At 45.7% G+C, this 19,213-nt stretch overlaps 1 protein-coding gene across 10 annotated transcripts; it reads left to right on the top strand.

The window, feature by feature from the left end:
• The first annotated feature begins 1,138 nt into the window (after positions 1–1,138).
• LOC118219776 (progranulin-like) lies at positions 1,139–19,172 on the top strand. Of its 10 annotated transcripts, none has more exons than XM_035403175.1 (19): positions 1,139–1,196; positions 2,221–2,329; positions 3,359–3,496; positions 4,083–4,220; positions 4,865–5,008; positions 5,291–5,375; positions 5,786–5,892; positions 6,821–6,971; positions 7,281–7,393; positions 7,793–7,919; positions 8,168–8,259; positions 8,558–8,702; positions 9,067–9,164; positions 10,058–10,336; positions 11,062–11,289; positions 12,369–12,611; positions 12,963–13,196; positions 15,546–15,836; positions 17,022–19,172. In XM_035403175.1, the coding sequence occupies exons 3-19, from the start codon at positions 3,359–3,361 to the stop codon at positions 17,160–17,162; spliced, it is 2,754 nt and encodes a 917-aa protein (XP_035259066.1). In that variant the 5' UTR covers positions 1,139–1,196; positions 2,221–2,329; the 3' UTR covers positions 17,163–19,172. The 10 variants fall into 10 exon arrangements, with proteins under 10 accessions (XP_035259066.1, XP_035259064.1, XP_035259063.1 ...); XM_035403173.1 differs by having other exon boundaries at positions 1,164–1,298; XM_035403172.1 differs by having other exon boundaries at positions 1,169–1,306.
• The last annotated feature ends 41 nt before the right edge of the window (positions 19,173–19,213 follow it).

Genomic DNA, 19,213 nt, shown 5'->3' with positions numbered 1-19,213 from the left:
AAGAAAGCAAACGAAAGGTCTAGAGTTGGTTCTAGGTGTGATATTTGCATTCTGAGTCTATTGCTGTTGTCTCTCAACATGAAGCCCTAAGAAGTGCCAATGTCAGTAAAAGCAGGCCATCATGAGGCTGAAAAATCAGAATAGATCAATCAGAGATATGCCCAAAACATTGGGTATGTCAAAATAAACTGTTTGGTACATTGTTACACACTGTGTAGAGAAAGAATGGAATTTCTCATGGTCCAAAGCACCCCCTCATCTGCGAAACATGGTGGAGGTAGTGTTATGGCTCCGACATACCTGTATATGGCTACTACTGAAACTGGTTCACTTCTCTTTATTGATGTGACTGCTGACAGCAGTAGGATGAATTCTGAAGTGTACATAAACAGTTTATCGCCTCAGATCCAACCAAATGCCTCCAAACTCATAGAATAGCACTTAATCTTGCAAAAGGAAAATGAGCCCAAACACACTGCTAAAATATCCAAGGAGTGTTCAGAGTCAAGTAGTGGAATGTTCTTTACTAGCTAAGTCAATCGCCCAATCTGAATCCAACTGAATAGGCATTTCATTTGCTGAAGACAAGACTGAAGGCAAAAATCCCCCAAAACAAACTGGAACTGAAGATGGCTGCAGTACAGAGCAGGCAGTGCATCACCAGGAAGATACCCAGGATCTAGTGATGTCTGTGGGTCGCAGGGTTCAGGCAGTCATTGAATGCAAAGAATTTATAACAATGTATGTAGTATGACGACGTTAAGATTATATTAATTTGTCCAGTTATGTATGGTCCCCTAAAATGGGGGGGGACTCCGGACAAAAGACTGCACGAATCCCCGATATGGATACAAATACCCTCAAATTTGAGCTGAAGGTATGCACTCCTCATGTTCATTAATTCATTTCAAATCCATTGTGCTGGAGTAGAGCCAAAACAACAAATATTGTGTCACAGTCCAAATACATACAGACCTCACTGTACATAATACATCATTTTAGACATTGCCATTCATCTTTTTCGTTTTGACATATTCTCTGCGGATATGTTGCCCGGGATTGCTAACTTCATATATTGCTAGCTTCACGGAGCTCTGCCCCGTGTGAAAATAAGTCATATGATGTGCATGCAGTGTCATGTGACACGTTCATGCAGTGAGAATCGCAAGATAAACAAATATTCGCCAATTGAAAAAGTGAGTTCCAACTTGGGCGGAGTTTAATGTAGGTATTATTTGTGTTGAACAAACTGAACTGACTTACTCTAGTGGTTGATTCATTTTTGGTTTTGTAATAAGGTAAGAAGGTAAGAACCGCTCTTCCCTTAAATTCTTTGTTCCACGATTAACTAGTAGCTATCTGTTTTGCTTGGGTCTGAAATATTAGGCAATAACAACTCATTTCTTAAATTTTGTGTCCCACGATTAACTAGGAGCTATATATTTTTGCTTTGTTCTGAGCTTGCTAGTTTTGAAGATATCGTTAGAGAAAGAGGAGAAAGCGGTAACATGTACCCATCAATTAGCATGCTAAATGGCTTCCTTTGGCTATTGTGCTGGCAAGTAGCTAACTTGTACAATATTTTGTTCACACGAGCAACGAATGTATATCAGCAATCTGTCTGAATAGCTAGCTAGCTACCTAACTCTAATGAGTGACATTAAGGAGACCATTTCATTTGATCGTTTGGTGTATGTCAAATGAAACACGTTTAAATGTACACGGGTTTAGCTACCTAGAACCCAGCTACCCGTTATCAGCTGTTCTTTGGTAGCCAGCTATAGTTGCTGGTTTACAAGCTACTGGTACAGCTAATAGCTGGCGAACACTTTCTGAAAAATTAGTTAAATTGGTTATTTTCGCCATCAGGCTTGCTAGCTAACTACACACAGTCAGCTTTATATTTGCTGCATTCCCATTTACATTTAGCTAACCACCAAAATATCTACTACGAAACATTTCACAGGATAGCTTTTGGTAAGTGTGTCGAGTCCATTGTTACACGTTTTTCATTGCTCATATTGTATACAGTGCAAAATAAGTAACCGCTCATAGATTTACAGATTACTGAATTTTGAAATGTATCAAATGATACTTTAGTTTGGGAATGGGGATGACTATAACACGTTTCAAGTCTCGTTTAGTGTTCTACTTTAATTACCAAGTAATGTTGTTAGTGGAAAATAGTTAAACTGGAGAGGTTTTCTTTCATTCCTACAGTTTACAAGCGCCAGCAAGAAGAGCATGTAGGACAGGTTGTCTTGCAGGAAAGAAGGGACATATTTTCAATTTTTCTCTTATTTAAAATTTCTCCTTTTCATCTGAAATAGTAAGTGCCATTTTTTTTATACAATGTGTTGATATTTACTTTGGTCTGGTGAAAGTATGAAGAACTAACATATGATTTTTTTCTTTCTTTTATATAATAACAGCTTTCCTAACAGAAATAATCTCATTCATCGTTAGAAATGAACTCTAACCAAATGTTTCCACCCATATCTAAGTGTATAGTGGGCTATTCATGCGTTATCAAATTTCCAGTTTCAGTGTAATTTTTAGGCAAATGCACCAGTAATAAAGACATTACTTTAAGTGTATTGAAGAGTCTTGGGGAGTTCTGACTGTGGTCCTACCAAAAAAAATGGAGAAAACTTTGTGTTCTCAGTTGGAAAAATAAAAGGCATAGGCCTATATATGATGTCTTGTGTGTCTGTATATTGCACCATAGCTGAAATTTCATTCACATACAGGCCAAAAATGGCATCGCTCTTTAATATTCAACGGATTAGCGTTGTCATGCTTGTAGTTATCTGCTGTGCTTTGGCTTTACAGTTAGTTGAACATTCGCTTTTCTGCTTTAGTGCACATACATTTATACATGAAAGTTTATACATGAAAGTCTGGCACTGCCTGACAGGAGTGAACAGTTTTTGAAGCAGTTCTCTGGTCCTAGTATATTGTGCAGCAGTGGATGCTGGCCTGTGTTCATGGTCAATGTACTGCTCTAATCAGTTGAATATATTCTATATTTTCGCATGAAATTTTCTGAGCAGTTTTAGTTAGTGCAGTTCATTGCAGCTTCTATGTTTCTAATTAGACCCTTTGAGGAAATAAGTTGCCTTTTTAAAAGCCTGTACTTTTGATGGTCGGACATTGTAATTCATAGATTTTTGGCTGGAGAAATGAAAATAAATTTGTACTTGTTTTTGTGTTCACGTTTGCGTGAAGTGCCTCCATACCAATATTTTAATATTTTAAAGTTGTTCACTGCAACTGTAGGTCAGATTAAATTGCTTTCCACTACCTCTTCTCCCTATTTGTCTTCATTTTCCCTGTCCTTTTATTGCTTTCTCGTCAGATGCTGAAAGCAGGAGTGTTGTGCTCTTTGCTGGCACTGATCTCTGCGCTAACGTGTCCTGACAGTAGTGTGTGTAAGGATGACAGCACTTGCTGCCTGGCTCCTTCCAACAAATATGGCTGCTGCTCGCTTCCAAACGTGAGTAGAGCCACTCGACACTGCAGACAATTAATAGACCCCATAACGCCGTTACATACAACCTCATAGCACACTCATCTTTTGTACTAATGTGGGTTATGGTACTTTTATGGCTTCAGGTTATATTTTTACGGTATTGTGGTTATCTTTTTAGGTCATGTAATGGATATAGTCTGTTTGTATTTACAATTTGTACTTTAGTCCGTGCTTAGCTTAGGTACCTTGCAGTAGGCTAGTGCTTTAGTGATCCTTTCATTGCTAGTCTGAGAATGTTGTTTGTCAGGTCTGGCGCTGTCGCTCAAATCATGTGAATGCAGTTCTGTTTCTCCTAGATCATATCTCACTCTGACTAAGCATCCCCTAAGTGAATGCAATGTAATGCAATGCAGACTGTGAATTTTGTTTGCATGTGATCGGATATTCTTTCATTTGCCTTCTCCTGCGACTCATTTTTCGGGGTTTGACATTTTTTTGAGGACCTTGGTAATACGGCCAGCCAAGTCAGACGGAGGACTGACCCCGTTAAGGATCTGACGTCCTGGCTCATTCATAGTTTAATGATACCTCTGTATGAACTCTATCACAGGCTGTGTGCTGTGCAGAACACTTGCATTGCTGCTATGAAGGCACAATCTGCGATGCAGAGAATGGCAAATGCCTCAATAGAACCCACTCGTTGCCGTGGCTGGAAAGGGTCCCTGCTGAACTTCCCAAGTTGCCCCAGGTATGACACTGTGGTGGTGTTTGGTCAGCTTTGCCTGTATCATTGTGCAGTCTAGAACTTGGGCAAAAGCTGTGAACTGTTGGACACGGAGTAGCTCAAGATTGGTCTGTGAAATTGTTTTGCAAGCATTGCCTCCTGTTTCTCAAGTTTGCTTCCTGGTGTATGAGTTCAAGGGTGATGTGAAGCTAACACATTTTTGTGCAGTTAGAATTCATTCCAGTGGCAAGGTGCATTTTTGATCATTTAGTTGCACAGACCATGTACTTACCTTGTACTATACCTCAATGCAATGTTAAAATAGCTTCAATTGAAATTAACTAACGTTCGGTTTGTCAACGTAATTTAGTTTCATCACCTGACCTATGAAAAACATGCAATGTTCTTTAGTCTACGCTTACTGCAAAGTAAATAAAATGGCTTATTACAATGGGGGGGGGGGGGGGGGGGGGGGTCAGTTCCCTTTCAAATTAGCCAGTTAAAGAAATAAACCAGAATTCAATTAATTAATTAAAAATCTGCATTATTTAAATTTTTGAATTCATGAATTGAATTTTAACTGGAAGTCATTTCCTGAATTGACTCAAACCTTGGTGCTAACTCTGCATTTGGTTGTTAAGCAGTGTGCTGTTCTCCTGTATTGGCAGACAGTCAGGTCATTCTCCATGATCCACGCTGTCCCTGTGAATCTGGATTTTGGTAGCGTCTGCCCTGATGAGACTCTCTGCCCTGGAGGATTCTCCTGCCTGAAGACGCTCAGTGGAAAATACAGCTGCTGTCCTCTTCCTCAGGTAATATTGCACACGCTCACGGTTGTGCGGCAGGAAGTCGTGCCGTGGGTGCGAGCTTGAGTAAATGTTGCGGTTGCAGTTGCAGCGCTCAAGGCGCCGTAGGTTTGAAAAACCTCAAGCGAATTTCTCTGCCGCACTCACTATTACACCTTGAAGCAATGTACTGTGTGCAAGCACAGGTATTTTCTCTCTCAGAGCTTCGCAAAATGCAAGTTAAGGCTCACACAAAGATGGGGAAAGAGCACTGAGGTAAAATGTCTGATGAGATATTTTTGCATACAGGGCGTGTCGTGCTTTGATGGAAGCCACTGCTGTCCTGACGAGTACCAGTGCAGTAAAGATGGGGCCTCCTGTTCCAGGAACGCGGGTGAGGACATTCCTCTACTCAAATGAATAGTTAAATGAAAAAGTATTGCGACGATGACACAATCTTTGTTGTCGGAGTCTTGGCTCTGTACTCCAGCACATTTGATTTGAAATAAAACAATGAATATGCTGTTGAAGTGTGGACTGTCAGCTCTAATATGAGGGTATTCGCATCCATACTGTGTGATTCGTGTAGGAATTACTGCCCTATACAGTATATTAAATATGAAATATTTTTTGGGTGTTTACAGCCCTGTAATACATCAGGGCCTCTTAAGTATGGGTGAAGTATGTCTGATTGCTGTTTGGAGTTAAAAGAAAATGCACAGGTGTGCACGCCTTCAGAGCGGTAAGGTATAGGTAAGGGGCTCTGATCTGTGTCCCTCTCGCTCCCTCCGTCCGTTGCTCCAGAGCGCGTGGAGGCCGTCATCTGTCCCGACGGGGAGTCCGAGTGTCCGGACGAGACCACCTGCTGCCTCCTCCCGGACAGCAGCTGGGGATGCTGCCCCATGGCCAAGGTGCAGAGTTCAGCCGGGGGGACCGCAGAGTTCAGCTTCTCTCCGAAACCGTTTTCCGGCCTAACGCAAGCACGACACACACGCTCGGTCAGGGGTCATTCCACCCACGGCTTCGAATCGCGCGTAGCGTCTTGGTCTGAGTGGAGGAAAAAGGTGTCAAATATTTACAGAACATGGCACGGTGTTAATCTTTAATCCATTTACTGTAGTCATGTTTCTGAGCGACCGCAAGTGGCAAATCATTAAACCTGACTGCTGGTGTTGGCTAGTTTTAACTTGGAGTCGGCAGAAACTGAATGGTACAACCCCCGTTTTAAACACAGACCTTGTATAAAGTGTACCTTTATGAGTTGCAGTAAAGTCTAGAACAGGTTTTTGTTTCTAAAACACAGGGCTTACTTCAGATGTGTGTCTTTTATTGAATAAGTACATTTTTTTTCATTAATCTTACACATCTAGTTGACACTAGCCCTTGAACATTCAATGTAAAATATTCCATAAATAAACATGCAGGTAAATACCTTTTACGTATTTTAAACTGTATACTTTAATGCCTAAGACTGCTTAGATACTGTTTAATGCAGTTGTTGTCACGCACTGCTTACATTATTTATGAGTCTCACCATAATTGAAGTACATATCACAAAGAGAAATGATACTGTCTGTCAGTCAGTCTGTGTTTCTGTCTGGAGGCTCTATATTCCTGTTGCTCAAATCATGCCCCCACGAGGTCCTGCTGGTTTTCCACCCTCCCTTTACCCGAGAGTCAGGTGTGAACACATGCGGCCAATCGCTTGCACTAACTGTTGAGTGAATTACCCGGGGGGAATGGAAAAACCAGGCCTGGATTTTGGATTAGAGGTCCAGATTTGAGTATCCCTGCTCTGTGGTCTCTGACTCCGCGCGTGGCGTTCCTGTGCTCCCTCAGGCCGTGTGCTGCGCGGACAAGAAGCACTGCTGTCCCGAGGGCACCACCTGCGACCTGGAGCACTCCATGTGCGTGACGGCCTCTCGGAAGCGCGTGCCCATGTGGGAGAAGCTCCCCGCCAGGCGGAGGGCGGCGTGGGAGGACCAGGAAGGTGGGCCGTCGGTCCGGGTACCCCCCCGCGCCAGCCTGTCGAGGGGGGTTGGGGCTATGGCACCGGCGATTAGCGTCCCTCTGCTTCGCAGGCGTCAAACTCCGGTCCTGGGGGGGCCGCAGTGTCTGCCGGTTTTTTCAGGGTGTCCTTGGTGATTCGTTTTAAGTCATCGATTGGCTAAAGAATGCACGCAGCTTGTCCTCGAGGCCTCAGTTGGCTGGAATACCACAAAAACCTGCGGACGCTGCGGCCCCCTGGAAATTTAGTTTGACCTCTCACCCCCCCCCCCTCCCCGCTCTGCTCCCTCAGATGCTGTGAACGTTACGAGCGTTACCTGTCCCGACGGGAAGAGCAGGTGCCAGGACGGCTCCACCTGCTGTCAGATGATCAGCGGGCTGTACGGCTGCTGCCCCTACCCAGACGTGAGTGCGCTTCGACCGCGGCCAAAAAAAAAACAGCGCGCCGTTTCCCCCGAGGTTTACCGACCGCCACTCGTCCGGTTTAATCTCATCCAGCGCTGGAGAGTCCGGCCGATTTCGTTACGTTGCAAACGGTGCCTTCGTTCGCCCTGGTGTCTGAGAGCCCACCCTTTGCCGGTTTAGCCGTTCCGAACCTTAAGGAGTGGAGTGGAGCAGTTCGGGGTTTGATGAGAGTGTGTTGCTGAGCTGTCAGCTGCTGCTGGTGCGCGACGAAGCGATGCGTTAGTCACGTGACCGTTGCTGTCAGTCACGTGACCGTTGCTGTTAGTCACGTGACCGTTGCTGTCAGTCGCGTGACCGTTGCTGTCAGTCACGTGACCGTTTTCTGCGTTTTGCACGCAGGCTCTGTGCTGCTCTGACCATCTGCACTGCTGCCCGGGCGGCACCACGTGCGACCTGGAGCACATGACGTGCAGCCCCGGAGAGCGCCCCCCGGTGGAAGAGCGGCTGCTCGCTCCGCCCCGCGACGGTAAGGTCTGACGGCGATGCCCAGTTTCCGTGAGAGCTCTGCACGGGTTGGAGCACTGATCTGTGGTCACTTCTGGCACGACGATCTTTACTTCACTCTAGTGTGTTTCTCTTGCACCTCTGCACCTTGAACTGATGCACTTTGTTGTACGTCGCTCTGGATAAGAGCGTCTGCTAAATGCCTGTAATGTAATGTAATGTGTCTCGGTGCCCGGTTTGAGTCGGCTGCTCTGCTTTATGGCTGTTCAGTCGAATGCCCGGACATGCAGACCATGTGCCCCGACGAGACGACCTGCTGTCAGCTGACCGACGGGAGCTACGGCTGCTGTCCGATGCCTAGAGTGAGTGAAGCTGTTTTGCCCTTTTACAGACGTCGACCGACAGATCCGGTCGACAGTTATGATACGAATCGCAGATATCGGCCCAAAATATCAGGAACTTGGTGCTAAGGGCTCCGATATGGCGCTTAAAAGTGTTAATGTTTAATGTGAAAACATTTAGTGTTTCTCAAGAGACATTTCAGCCAAGATTTTAGGGTAACACTTGAATTTGTCATGTGTTGCATTCATCTGTGGAAGTCTGTGATGGTGACTGGCGATTGGGCGGTGGGGCAGAGTGACAGTCGTAGCTCCTCCCCAGGCGGTTTGCTGTGAGGACCACATCCACTGCTGCCCGGAGGCCACTACGTGCGACCTGGTGCACAGCAAGTGTTTGAGGGCTGGCGGGAACACCACCTGGGCTACCAAGATGCCTGCAGTGCGGGTCCCAGCTGTGGAGAGCACAGGTTCGACGCTTCTCTTGTGACCGCACTCATTCGGCTCTGGTATTCAAACCCGTTTATCGTTAACCACACGGAATCTGACTTTACAGGCAGGCAACTGGTTCAGCACACTGCTGTTGTAACCCTGAGCAGATATTTACTGAAACAAAATGGGCTGGAATTATCTGGCTTTATAGAAGAATGAGCTTTTATGAGTTGCCCTAGATAAAGCTTTATCTTGTCAAGCAAATTAAAATGGTGTGTATTGTAGAAGATGGAGCATGAAAGGTTTTTTTGATCGCCATGAGCGAAAGTGCAAGCTGGAGGCCCTTTGCATATAAGCACATATCTGTGTGACCGGAGTGACTGATGACGCTGTGTCCCCCAGGCAACGACGTCCCCTGCAACGACTCTGTGGCCTGCGCCGACGGCAGCACGTGCTGTAAAACCGCGGGAGGACAATGGGCGTGCTGTCCCCTGCCTCAGGTGCGTTTCGTCTGCCGGGTCCTCCTGGCACACCCTAACTGATCTGTTTTTGCGGGCGCGCTTTTATCTCGTAAAAGGTCTTCTCCGTCTAAATGGATGCTTGCGATGGGTGTAACTGTGTCATTTCACTCCAGTCACAGCCAGAAAATCTTTCAGCCCCTCCCCTCTGGTAAACAGTTTGGATCTGTAAAAACCGGAATGGTGGATTTCCAGAATGCCTTATGCTGTATGACTTGTATCCCTGTGCTATGAGCACAGATTCCATCGGGATCTTTTATACTTTACATTGAATTGCATTACATTACTGGCTGTTGGTATATTCTCTTGTCCAGAATGACCTACAATGAGCGGACAAGTGCATAAATCAAGGTTAAGAGCAACAGTTGCCATGGCAGTGCAGTCTCTCTGCTTGCCTTCTTTCTCCTGTCTCTTCATGGCCTAGTCTAATCCTGCCCAGGAGCCATTCTGGGTCCTGATCCGTTTAACAACCAGTGCTATAACACCACACTATAGGCAACAATTGTTTGATTAAAATTTGTCAGCACAAAATCTTTGCTCTCTGCGATCCTGAAAAGAACTGAAATGAACTCTGACATTAAGATGGTGCCCTGCGAGAAGTTCTAAGATCCAGCCTCCTTATTCTTCCTGTACTTAACATGGCTACAAAAGCTTGTTTCTTGTGAGCTTCCGGAAAATGACTTTGCATGATACCGACGCAAAATGTTTGTGTGAAGACGTTTTAAATCATGGAATGAAAGGAAGTGGATGAATCATCGCATCGCATCTTTCTAAAAATGAAACGGCCAGTTGACGTGTTTTTTGCAACGCCTCTTCCGTGCGGGCCGTTGAGCGACAGCGACAGCCTCAGCGTTTGATTGGCTCCTCGTCCTCAGGCCGTCTGCTGCGAGGACCACCTGCACTGCTGCCCCGAGGGCACCGTCTGTAACCTGGCCGCCAGCACCTGCGACGACCCCTGGGGCTCCACGTCCTGGCTGGAGAAGGTTCCCGCCATCTCCAAGGCGCCCGAGAGGGAGACGCCGGACTGGGGGGCGGACGCCCGGCCGACCGCGGAAGCCGAGAACGTCCCGTGTGACCCGACCCACGCCTGCCCAACCGGGAGCACCTGCTGCAAGACAGAAGAGGGAGAATGGGCCTGCTGCCCCCTACCTCAGGTGAAGGAGGGGCCAATGGCTGCCGGAACGTTCTAGGAGCAGGGCTTCTCACGCTTTGCAGCTAAAGGGTCTATAAAATGATTAAAGATGGACTATTTGAGCATTTGCATGAACATGGAATAGTCGGGTCCGTTTATTGTTTGTCTCATCAAATTTGAGTCTATTGGCCACTGAAAAGTTAAGTTATGCACGTGTTAAGTTATAATAGGCAGAGTATTCGTTTTATGTCCAAGAAATAATCTTGCTGACCCTAACGTCACATAGAGTTTTAGAAATAATTGAATGTTAGCTAAGGGCAAAAGGTTTGGTGTTCTAAAATACTGTTCCAGTTTGATTTGTTGTACGCTGTCTGAGGTAAGGTTTTGTGGGACTTGATACTTGAGGTCTTGCCCCGAATGGGACACAAAGGACCATCTTTTGGCATCAGAAAACCTATATAGTTTTCTTACATTACAACCTGGTACCATATAAAATAAAACGCTATGGCTCTTGCCAAAAGTGTTCAATGTCTTCATCTACCATACCCTGTTACCTGTATTGATTTTCAGGATGGCTCTGTTCCCAGTGTTAAGAGAACCTCAGTGAAATATTGTATAGGTAATAGTGGGAAGATCTTTTATCATCTCTTGGAAGCAACCAAACTCTGTCAGTTTCCTCCTCTGAGAAAGTTTGGTTTCCTCTCGTTTTCCCCGTAATGAAGCCCGTCCTCGGTACCCTGTCCTCAGGCCGTCTGCTGCGAGGACCACCTGCACTGCTGCCCCAAGGGCACGGTGTGTAACCTGGCCGCCAGCACCTGCGACGACCCCTGGGGCTCCGCCCCCTGGCTGGAGAAGGTTCCCGCCCTGCCGTGGTCCCCCGCCAACGAGAAGTGCGACGACGAGATGGTCTGTCCCAGCGGCACCACCTGCTGCAGACAGAACACCGGAGACTGGGCCTGCTGCCCCCTGCCCCACGTGAGTCCTTCACCGCATTACCCAGCGTCCACCAGTCTCAATATTCCAACAGTCACATAGTGCCTATTATTCAGATAATTTGCCAAATAGTGTTCCATAGCAGTTTTATAGAATTTTTATCTGGCACCATTAATGAATTTTTATGTTGGAAGTGTTGCTGAAGTAGTGCTGTTAAAGCTCACTCTGCTGCCTGGTAATGCCTTGTAATGTATTGTATTTACACTTGCATTGCAATAGCACTGATAATTTTACTCTGGTGTGCTTGATCATGTAGGCTACGACTAGCAAGTTACTTAGTGAGGTGATTTTGAATTCCATTTTGAAGTCTAAACCTGCTTATTTAATCGTTCAATCTTCATGATGGATACTTAGTTTATATGTCTGTTATAAATAAAGAATAGGTTTAGATAGGCGTACCTCGTGTATATTGTTTTAATTGCAGAAAAAGTATAAGTAAGTTTTACGGAAATTGAATGTTTGATTTGGGGGGAGGGCGGGGGTTGAATATGCATTCTTAGCAGACACGATCCGTTTGGTTATGAACCGTCCTGCACTTCCTTAGCGCCCTGAGAAACCATTGTCATTTAAAAAACATTTTTAATGGCCATCTGGGTAATGTAGAGCACTCGCCTACCACCGCAGAGAGCCGGGTTTAATCCCCGGCAGCGGTACTTCCGGCTTGGTCAGATGTTCCTACGTACACAATTGGCATTGTTTGCTGGTGGGAAGCCGGCGAGGGTATGAGTCCTGATCGTTGCATTAGCGACTCCTACTGGTTGGTCGGGGCACCTCTTCAGCAGGGAGGGGATCTGGGGGAAATAGCGTGAACCTCCGCACGCGTTACGCTCTCCCAGTGAAACTCCTCGCTGTCAGGTGAAAAGAAGCGGCTGGTGACCTTACATGTATCGGAGGAGGCATGTGGTAGTCTACACCGTCCCCAGACCAACAGAGGGTAGCGCATCGAGCAGGACCGCGATACACACGGGGAATTGGTATAACGACTAAATTGGGGAGAAAATGTGAGAAAAAAGGCCAAAAAAAAACAGAACATTTTTAAATGTGAAACCCTGCCCCTGCAGGCGGTGTGCTGCGAGGACCACGAGCACTGCTGCCCCAAGGGATACAAGTGCGACGTCTCCCAGCAGACCTGCGTCCGGCCCGGCGAGCTCAGCCTGCCCTGGGCCCGCAAGCGGCCGGCCCTGCCGGCGGGCTCCTCCCCTCCGGACACCCGGCAGTGCGACCCCAAGACCGCGTGCCCCAGGGACACCACGTGCTGCTACATGGACAAGCTGGGGAAGTGGGGCTGCTGCCCTCTGCCTAACGTAAAGCCCTGAGCCGCGCCCTGACTGTAACCCCCACCGCAACGTGCTGCGTCACCGTAACAGCATGCATTATTAATCGGGCCTTAAGCCACCTGCTGCTCTTTGTTTTGCCCCTCCCCCCCAGGCCACGGTTGGCAGTGCGCACGCCTGAACGTGCGTTTTTTTTTTTTGGCTGGACCGCAACACACGCGAATGTCTGTGACTGTGTGACTGAGTGACTGAGTGATGACGTTACTCCGTTGGTCGGCCGAGTTATGAAGTTGCACCATCGGTCGGCCGGATCACGTGTGTTAGGTCCAGCCATGCACTAGGCTTTGACCTGGTCTCGTTTTTTCCGCGACTGCCTTTCAGGCCGTGTGCTGCGACGACGGCGACCACTGCTGTCCCGAGGGATACAAGTGCGACGTGGCACGCGCAACTTGCAAGAGAGGGGGCCTGGCGATTCCCTGGTACCGGAAGGAGGGGGCCTTCCGCGTCCTCGCCTCGCTCGCGGACGTCGGGCGCGGCGCTCGGAAGAGCTGCGCCGCGGGGACCGCGCGCTGCCGGCTTCCCACGGGGCAGCGGGGCTGCTGTCCGCTGGTGGAGGTAACGCGGCGCGCGGCGAACGCGCACAGCGAGGCCGCCCGGAGCGCGCTGAGGAAAGATAGTCAAATACGTCTGACCGTTCCGTTAGCTCGCGTTTAGTACGAAGAAAGCCTTACGTGGAGCGGCTTGCGGCCGCGAATGAGACGGCACGCCCGGCTCACGATATGATGATGCAAAATGAGGCCGCAGTTGACACGGGGGATGAGCAATCTCGCTACTGTGAGATAATTCTGACACATTCATTCCGTAGAGGCAAATTATTATTGAACAGTGATATGCCAAATTTGACATTCAAACCACTCTTTGTCACCATTTATGGCGGCACTTCTATAAAAATACTTTGGTACGCTCTGGCTGAACAAGGTCACATGCTACAACTCCGGTCAGAATGACTGATTAATTCTGGCAACATGAGAAGTAATGTAGAAAGTAACGCATCTTATAAATAACTCTTCCAGAGGGGTTAGGCCTATTTTAGGTGCATAGATGGCACTGTCATGATCATTTTTCAGGGTGCCTACATAACACAGTAGAACTTCAAAATAAAGAAAAGACATAATAAATTTTAGCCAAATAGCTACAGCTTTAGCACCAGATAATAAGGCTAATAAGAGTCATTATGAAGTTGTAAATACCAGATAATGTTTTATTGAAAGTTACTGGAATTACAGCACTTGACCGTATTCTTTGCAACCGTTTATTGACAAAATTAGTGTTTGACACATGGTTTTGGTGGCTCTGTACTTGTTTTCCCTGTGAGTTTAGCATTAGCCTTTGTATTAGATTTTCAAAATGGCTTCCATTGCTGCCTCTGCTTCTGTTTATCCATATGGAATGACCTGTGGAGGGACAGTGTGGTGCAGCATGGCTAACTCAGAGCAGAATTGTTTGCTGCTATGCTCACTGCAATGGGGCCTTAATGGATTTGATAGTGTAAGAAGCCCCTCAGATACACCAAAGAGCGCGTCGAGGTCACCAACTGCAAGAAACCAAAACTTGTCACGTCTAGGTCACCAACTGCAAGAAAGCCCTCCGCAAAACCGAACAGCGGAAGTACCTGAGTGGCGAAGGAACGCGTGTAGTCTTACTTGGTGCTACTGGAACAGGACTAATTTAATGTTATCTTTATTATGTGACTCCAAAATAGTGTTTTAACCTTTCCTCTGTGCTAACAGTGATGCATAGATGGAGGAGACTGCTTTCCGCTGGTAGTGTGGTCCTGTACGGATCGCTGCCTACCTTGGTAGACGCAGACGTGTCTTTGGATTGTGTAGCCTGCATAAATACAGTGGTGTATCCTTCTATGACACTAGTGTATAGGCGAGTGACTACAGGGAGCATCCTGAGTTCTGTGTGTATGTTACAACTTACCTTACAACTGCTAAGTGTGCAGTGTTAATAGTCAACAAGGAATCCCAGGTTGAAATGAATGCAGTTTGTTGTTCAGTGGGTTCAGTAATAATGACAATATACAATGGTGCAAAACATGAGTCTTCCCGAACCATTGCATGTCTCTCCTTATATACAAGGAAAACCTCAAGTCATCAGATAAAGACACAAACATGACAAAAGGGTAGAACAATGACTCCTGCTTGCGCTATCTCTGGAAGCATATCACACTGGGTTAACCTTTGTAGCTGAGACACCAGCTTGTTCCCCATGACGGCTTTCCAACAATACAAAACATGATTACATTGTATTATGTAAAAGTTTTACATAATGCTGATCCAGTAGAATGTTAGGCAACTGAGCACTCTTTATCACACCTGCTGACTCCCTGTCATCAGTAAACTGTTTTGTCTGTTTTACTTTGGGGATCTGATAAGAGGCAGATTTCTGTGAACTGCTCTTCAATAATGGGATGAAATGAAGATAACAAAACTTTTTCCCACCATGACTGGCCTTCACTCATTGAAAAATCTGCGAAACCTAATTGTGCCTCTGCAGCATCTAGCTTTCTTAGTTTCTGACAACACCCACACTGCTATCAGTTAAATAAGTGACTTGATATCTGAAGTTTTTTCAAGTCTGGCTTGAGTCACAGTGGCAAATATCCAACTCTCTGGATAATGTTAATAGTGCTTTTCATTGACTGAAGCACTAGGGTGTGCGCATGCTAAGTGTGCTAGTAGCATCAGTCCATTGCAGTGGGCATATGACCAAGGATTGAATAAAAATGCAGCTGGAAAACATACAAAAGTCATACTGTCACATTCTCAAGTCTTTCAGGGCTACGGCCTATTTCAAGTATAGGATCTTGATCCCCAGTACAATAAGAGATTACCGTAGAGGAATTGTGTGCGTATATGTAATTGTATGCAATAATTACAATAATTGATGATCTTTTAGACCACCCCAGAGACCATCCCAGAGACTACCCCGGAGCCTACCCTGGAGACCACCCCAGAACCTAACCCAGAGCCTACCCCAGGGGCCACCCCAGAGACCACCCCAGAACCTACCCCAGAACCTACCCCAGAGATAATCCCAGAGACCACCCCAGAACCTACCCTGGAGACCACCCCAGAGCCTACCCCGGAGGGAGATGAACTCCATTGTGATGAACAGCACCGCTGTCCAAAAACTGAGACTTGCTGTAAGACTTCTGCCACCACCTGGGCCTGCTGCCCCTCGCCCAAGGTACTGTACACCCAGCTCCTCGACTGTTCGTCCAGGTCTCCCCGGTCTCACTGTAGAGCTGCGAGCCAGGCGGACTCATTTAGTGCACTTTGCTGGTGTTTTTTTTTTGTCAGGCTGCGTAAGAAAAGCCTCAGGCCTGCAGGCTATTGATCTGCTTGTGACCAAGCTGTGACTCAGCAAGCTGCCTGACTTCTTATGCGAGATGACCAGGGGAGCACGCTACCAGCACTTACGGTTATATTTTTTCCCGCTTTCAAACAAAAAGAAAATGTCAACAGTAAAGACGCGTCGAGGGGGACCGCTGTGTCGCCTAACGCAACTGTCTTTTGTTTTGGAGGAATTGGCAGACCCCAGTAAAGTATTTCAAGTGGCATATCGTGCTTATTGGTTGTGCGCAACAGCTCCAGCTGTGGGTAATGCAGTGGAAAAGCGTGGTGTTTTGGCTTGACCAGGCTTGTCTTGTCTGGCTCCAGCTCTACAGCGAAAATGGTTACCTTCTAATGACTGGCAAAGTATGGTTTTGTAAGCCCTTTCAGGACAATGTCAAAAGGATCGGAACATGGTACTAGGCACAACACATTTCTTGATAGAGGCGGACAAGTATACCCAGGCATCGCACGTGCACCTATGGTGGATTCTGAAAATGCAAGGATCAGGTCAAGCAGCCGAGACCACGCATGCCGAGTTGCACGTTTTTCATATTAAACTGGAGCTCTTCTGTGTGCATTTTCTTATAAAGCCGTGCATTGGATCGTATTTTCATCTGCCAGATAGTGGACGGCAGTGTAGTATAATGGCTAAGGAGTTTGGTCTTGTAACCTAAAGGCCACAAGTTCAATTCCCAGGTAGGACACTGCCGTTGTACCCTTGAGCAAGGTACTTAACCTTCATCAATGTAGAATGTTGTTTAAGTCGCTCTGGATAAGAGCGTCTGCTAAATGCCAGTAATGTAGTGAAATTAAATTTCTCTTTGGGGTGAATGTTTGTTCTTCGATATTTAACTCATTTGAATCGATAAGAGCTTGCTGTTATATACAAAAAGAGAATTTATTGGTTTGCATTTGTCCATTGCCACTATGCGTTTTCAAAACCTACTCTAACAGGATTGTTTACCATTTCACTGTCATTATACATCATCGACGTTTCTCAGTCTCTCTCTCTCTGTCTTTCCCTCCCTCTTTCCAGGCCGTATGCTGTCGTGATATGAAGCACTGCTGCCCGGCCGGCTACTCCTGTGACGCGGTGGACGGGTCCTGCACCAAACAGGACAACTTCTCCTGGGACTTCTTTTTCAGAGCTAGGAAAAGATCTTTCATCGCTGTCTGACACCGAACCGGTCCAGATCTACACTCCACGTGCATTCACAAACCTGCAGCACACGGTCGTTTAAACTTGGGGACGAGGGACAAAATGTGTAACACTTTTCTTTCCACTTTTGCTCGTGACTTGTAATTAGGTTTATTTTTGGGACGTGCTCAGTCGTTGAAATAATGAAACGTGTGTGTTGCAAGGGGAAGGTGACAGGGGTTTATGTTGTTGAAAGAGTCAGGCGCTTGATCACGTCTGTTGAAACTGGCCCTGTGGCTGAAAGCTATGCCCTGCTGCTTGAAGCTGACTGTTTTTTAATTTTTAAAATTTTTTAAATAATGCTAACTTCTGTTGAAAAATGACATTTTTTCTACCAGTTGCATCCTAATGCATGCACTGAAACATTTTAAAAAGTGTTTTTTTTCTGCTCTCAGAATTCCTCTCGAAAGTACCACTTCTAAACAAACAATTTGTTTTTTATCCATTTTTATTGGAGGATAATGTTCACAGTCTCTCTCTCTGATGGTTTAAGTAATCTTCTATGCAAGTGGTAGCTCTCCAGTAAAAAAGAAAACATGAATGTACCCAATCACTGCTGAGGGCTAATAATGAAGCAGATGTCTGTCCAATAGAGTTCCTTTTCTCATGTTTATGCTACTGGATTAAGGCAGATTGTTCAATTATTGGCACATACTTGTAGGACATGGGTGACTTTGTGAAACTTGCAAAAATGAAGGAATGCTGTCAACTGAAATTTGAATGAATAGGTTGCTTTAATCAATCTGTCAAATGACTGGTCTTCTGTAACAAGGAAATGGAGGCCATTTCCTTTTCTCTTTTTGTTCTCTTGGGTATTCTTATTTTCACATCATTAGATGTGAAAAGAGAATCAACAGGGACAAGTCTCGGCATCATTTTCTTCTTGTTGCCTCTTTACCAGGGACTGGGAGGCGCAGGAGCTGATACCATGGTAGTTTTGACATTGGTTTCAGTCTAGACTCTCCAGTCAGTTGTGCTGCAGGACTGACCATTGCAGAAAGGTATACATTTGTGTAAATGATAGTAACATTATGAAGTATTCAGTGCAATGCATTTACAACTACAAAAAAAAAAAATTAAGGGGCAATTTGGTCAGATGCAGCTTGTTAATGGAATCACTGTAAAATATCTTTTGATGCAAATTTAAGGTGGGATTTCTCTTACAGCATGCTGTTTTTCCAACTGATATGAAATGAATCTTGGAAATTATGAAAAGCAATGCTACCTTAAATGCAGCTATTTTTTCCTCTGCATTGATCAGTCAACATAATCTGCAGTATATTGAACCATCCACAACTTTGCACTGATGATGTGTCATTTCTCAAGCTGACTTGTGGGGCCACTTAAGGTAATAGGCTGGGTCTTGTTATTTTTAGGGCAAGTATATTTGTTGGCAGTTCATGAGGGCTTCTCCCAGTTTTACAGTTGCGAGTGTATTAGCCCACATACCTTGACTCTATGTATGACAATGACATACAAGCTGAAATTGAATTCTAAAAAAGCACAGGAGGAGTGGGCATGTCAGCCATATCTGAACAATCTACGGCTACGATGTGTCAGTATAGCACCCAAAATTCCTCTTTTAAAGAGGTCTGTGTTTGGCAGCAGAAGAACATCGGAGAATCTGTTCAACTACAATGAGAACTTAAACTTGCTTAACATAATTCACTATTGCAGCATAAACGTATTAATTTCAGATTACCTGTGCCCCATTAACATTATTCTTTCTATGGCTAATTTGTGTTTTTCTTTTTTGGTTCTGGTTTGTCTGTTGATAATTTAATTTATATCTGAGCCAAGTTCAAGGGTCTTATTTTGATCAGGATAGTGAAGTATTGCAGTGAAGCAGTTTTAGTTGGGTGTGCACCTTGATATAAAAAATAAATAAAAGGGAAAATTGATTTAATTGAGGCAAGGTAGTGTTGCAGTGATGCAGGTACAAACCTACTGTTACCAGTTTAAGATCAATAAAGCAACTCTGAATCTCAATGTCTTTATGGGAGCTGTCCTTCAGTATGAACTAGAAACGC

The sequence above is a fragment of the Anguilla anguilla genome, chromosome 2 (assembly GCF_013347855.1).
Source record: "Anguilla anguilla isolate fAngAng1 chromosome 2, fAngAng1.pri, whole genome shotgun sequence".
Classification (NCBI taxonomy): Eukaryota; Metazoa; Chordata; class Actinopteri; order Anguilliformes; family Anguillidae; genus Anguilla; species Anguilla anguilla.
Note: the sequence above shows the minus strand (reverse complement) of the source record. Positions and strands in the feature narration are given on the sequence as shown.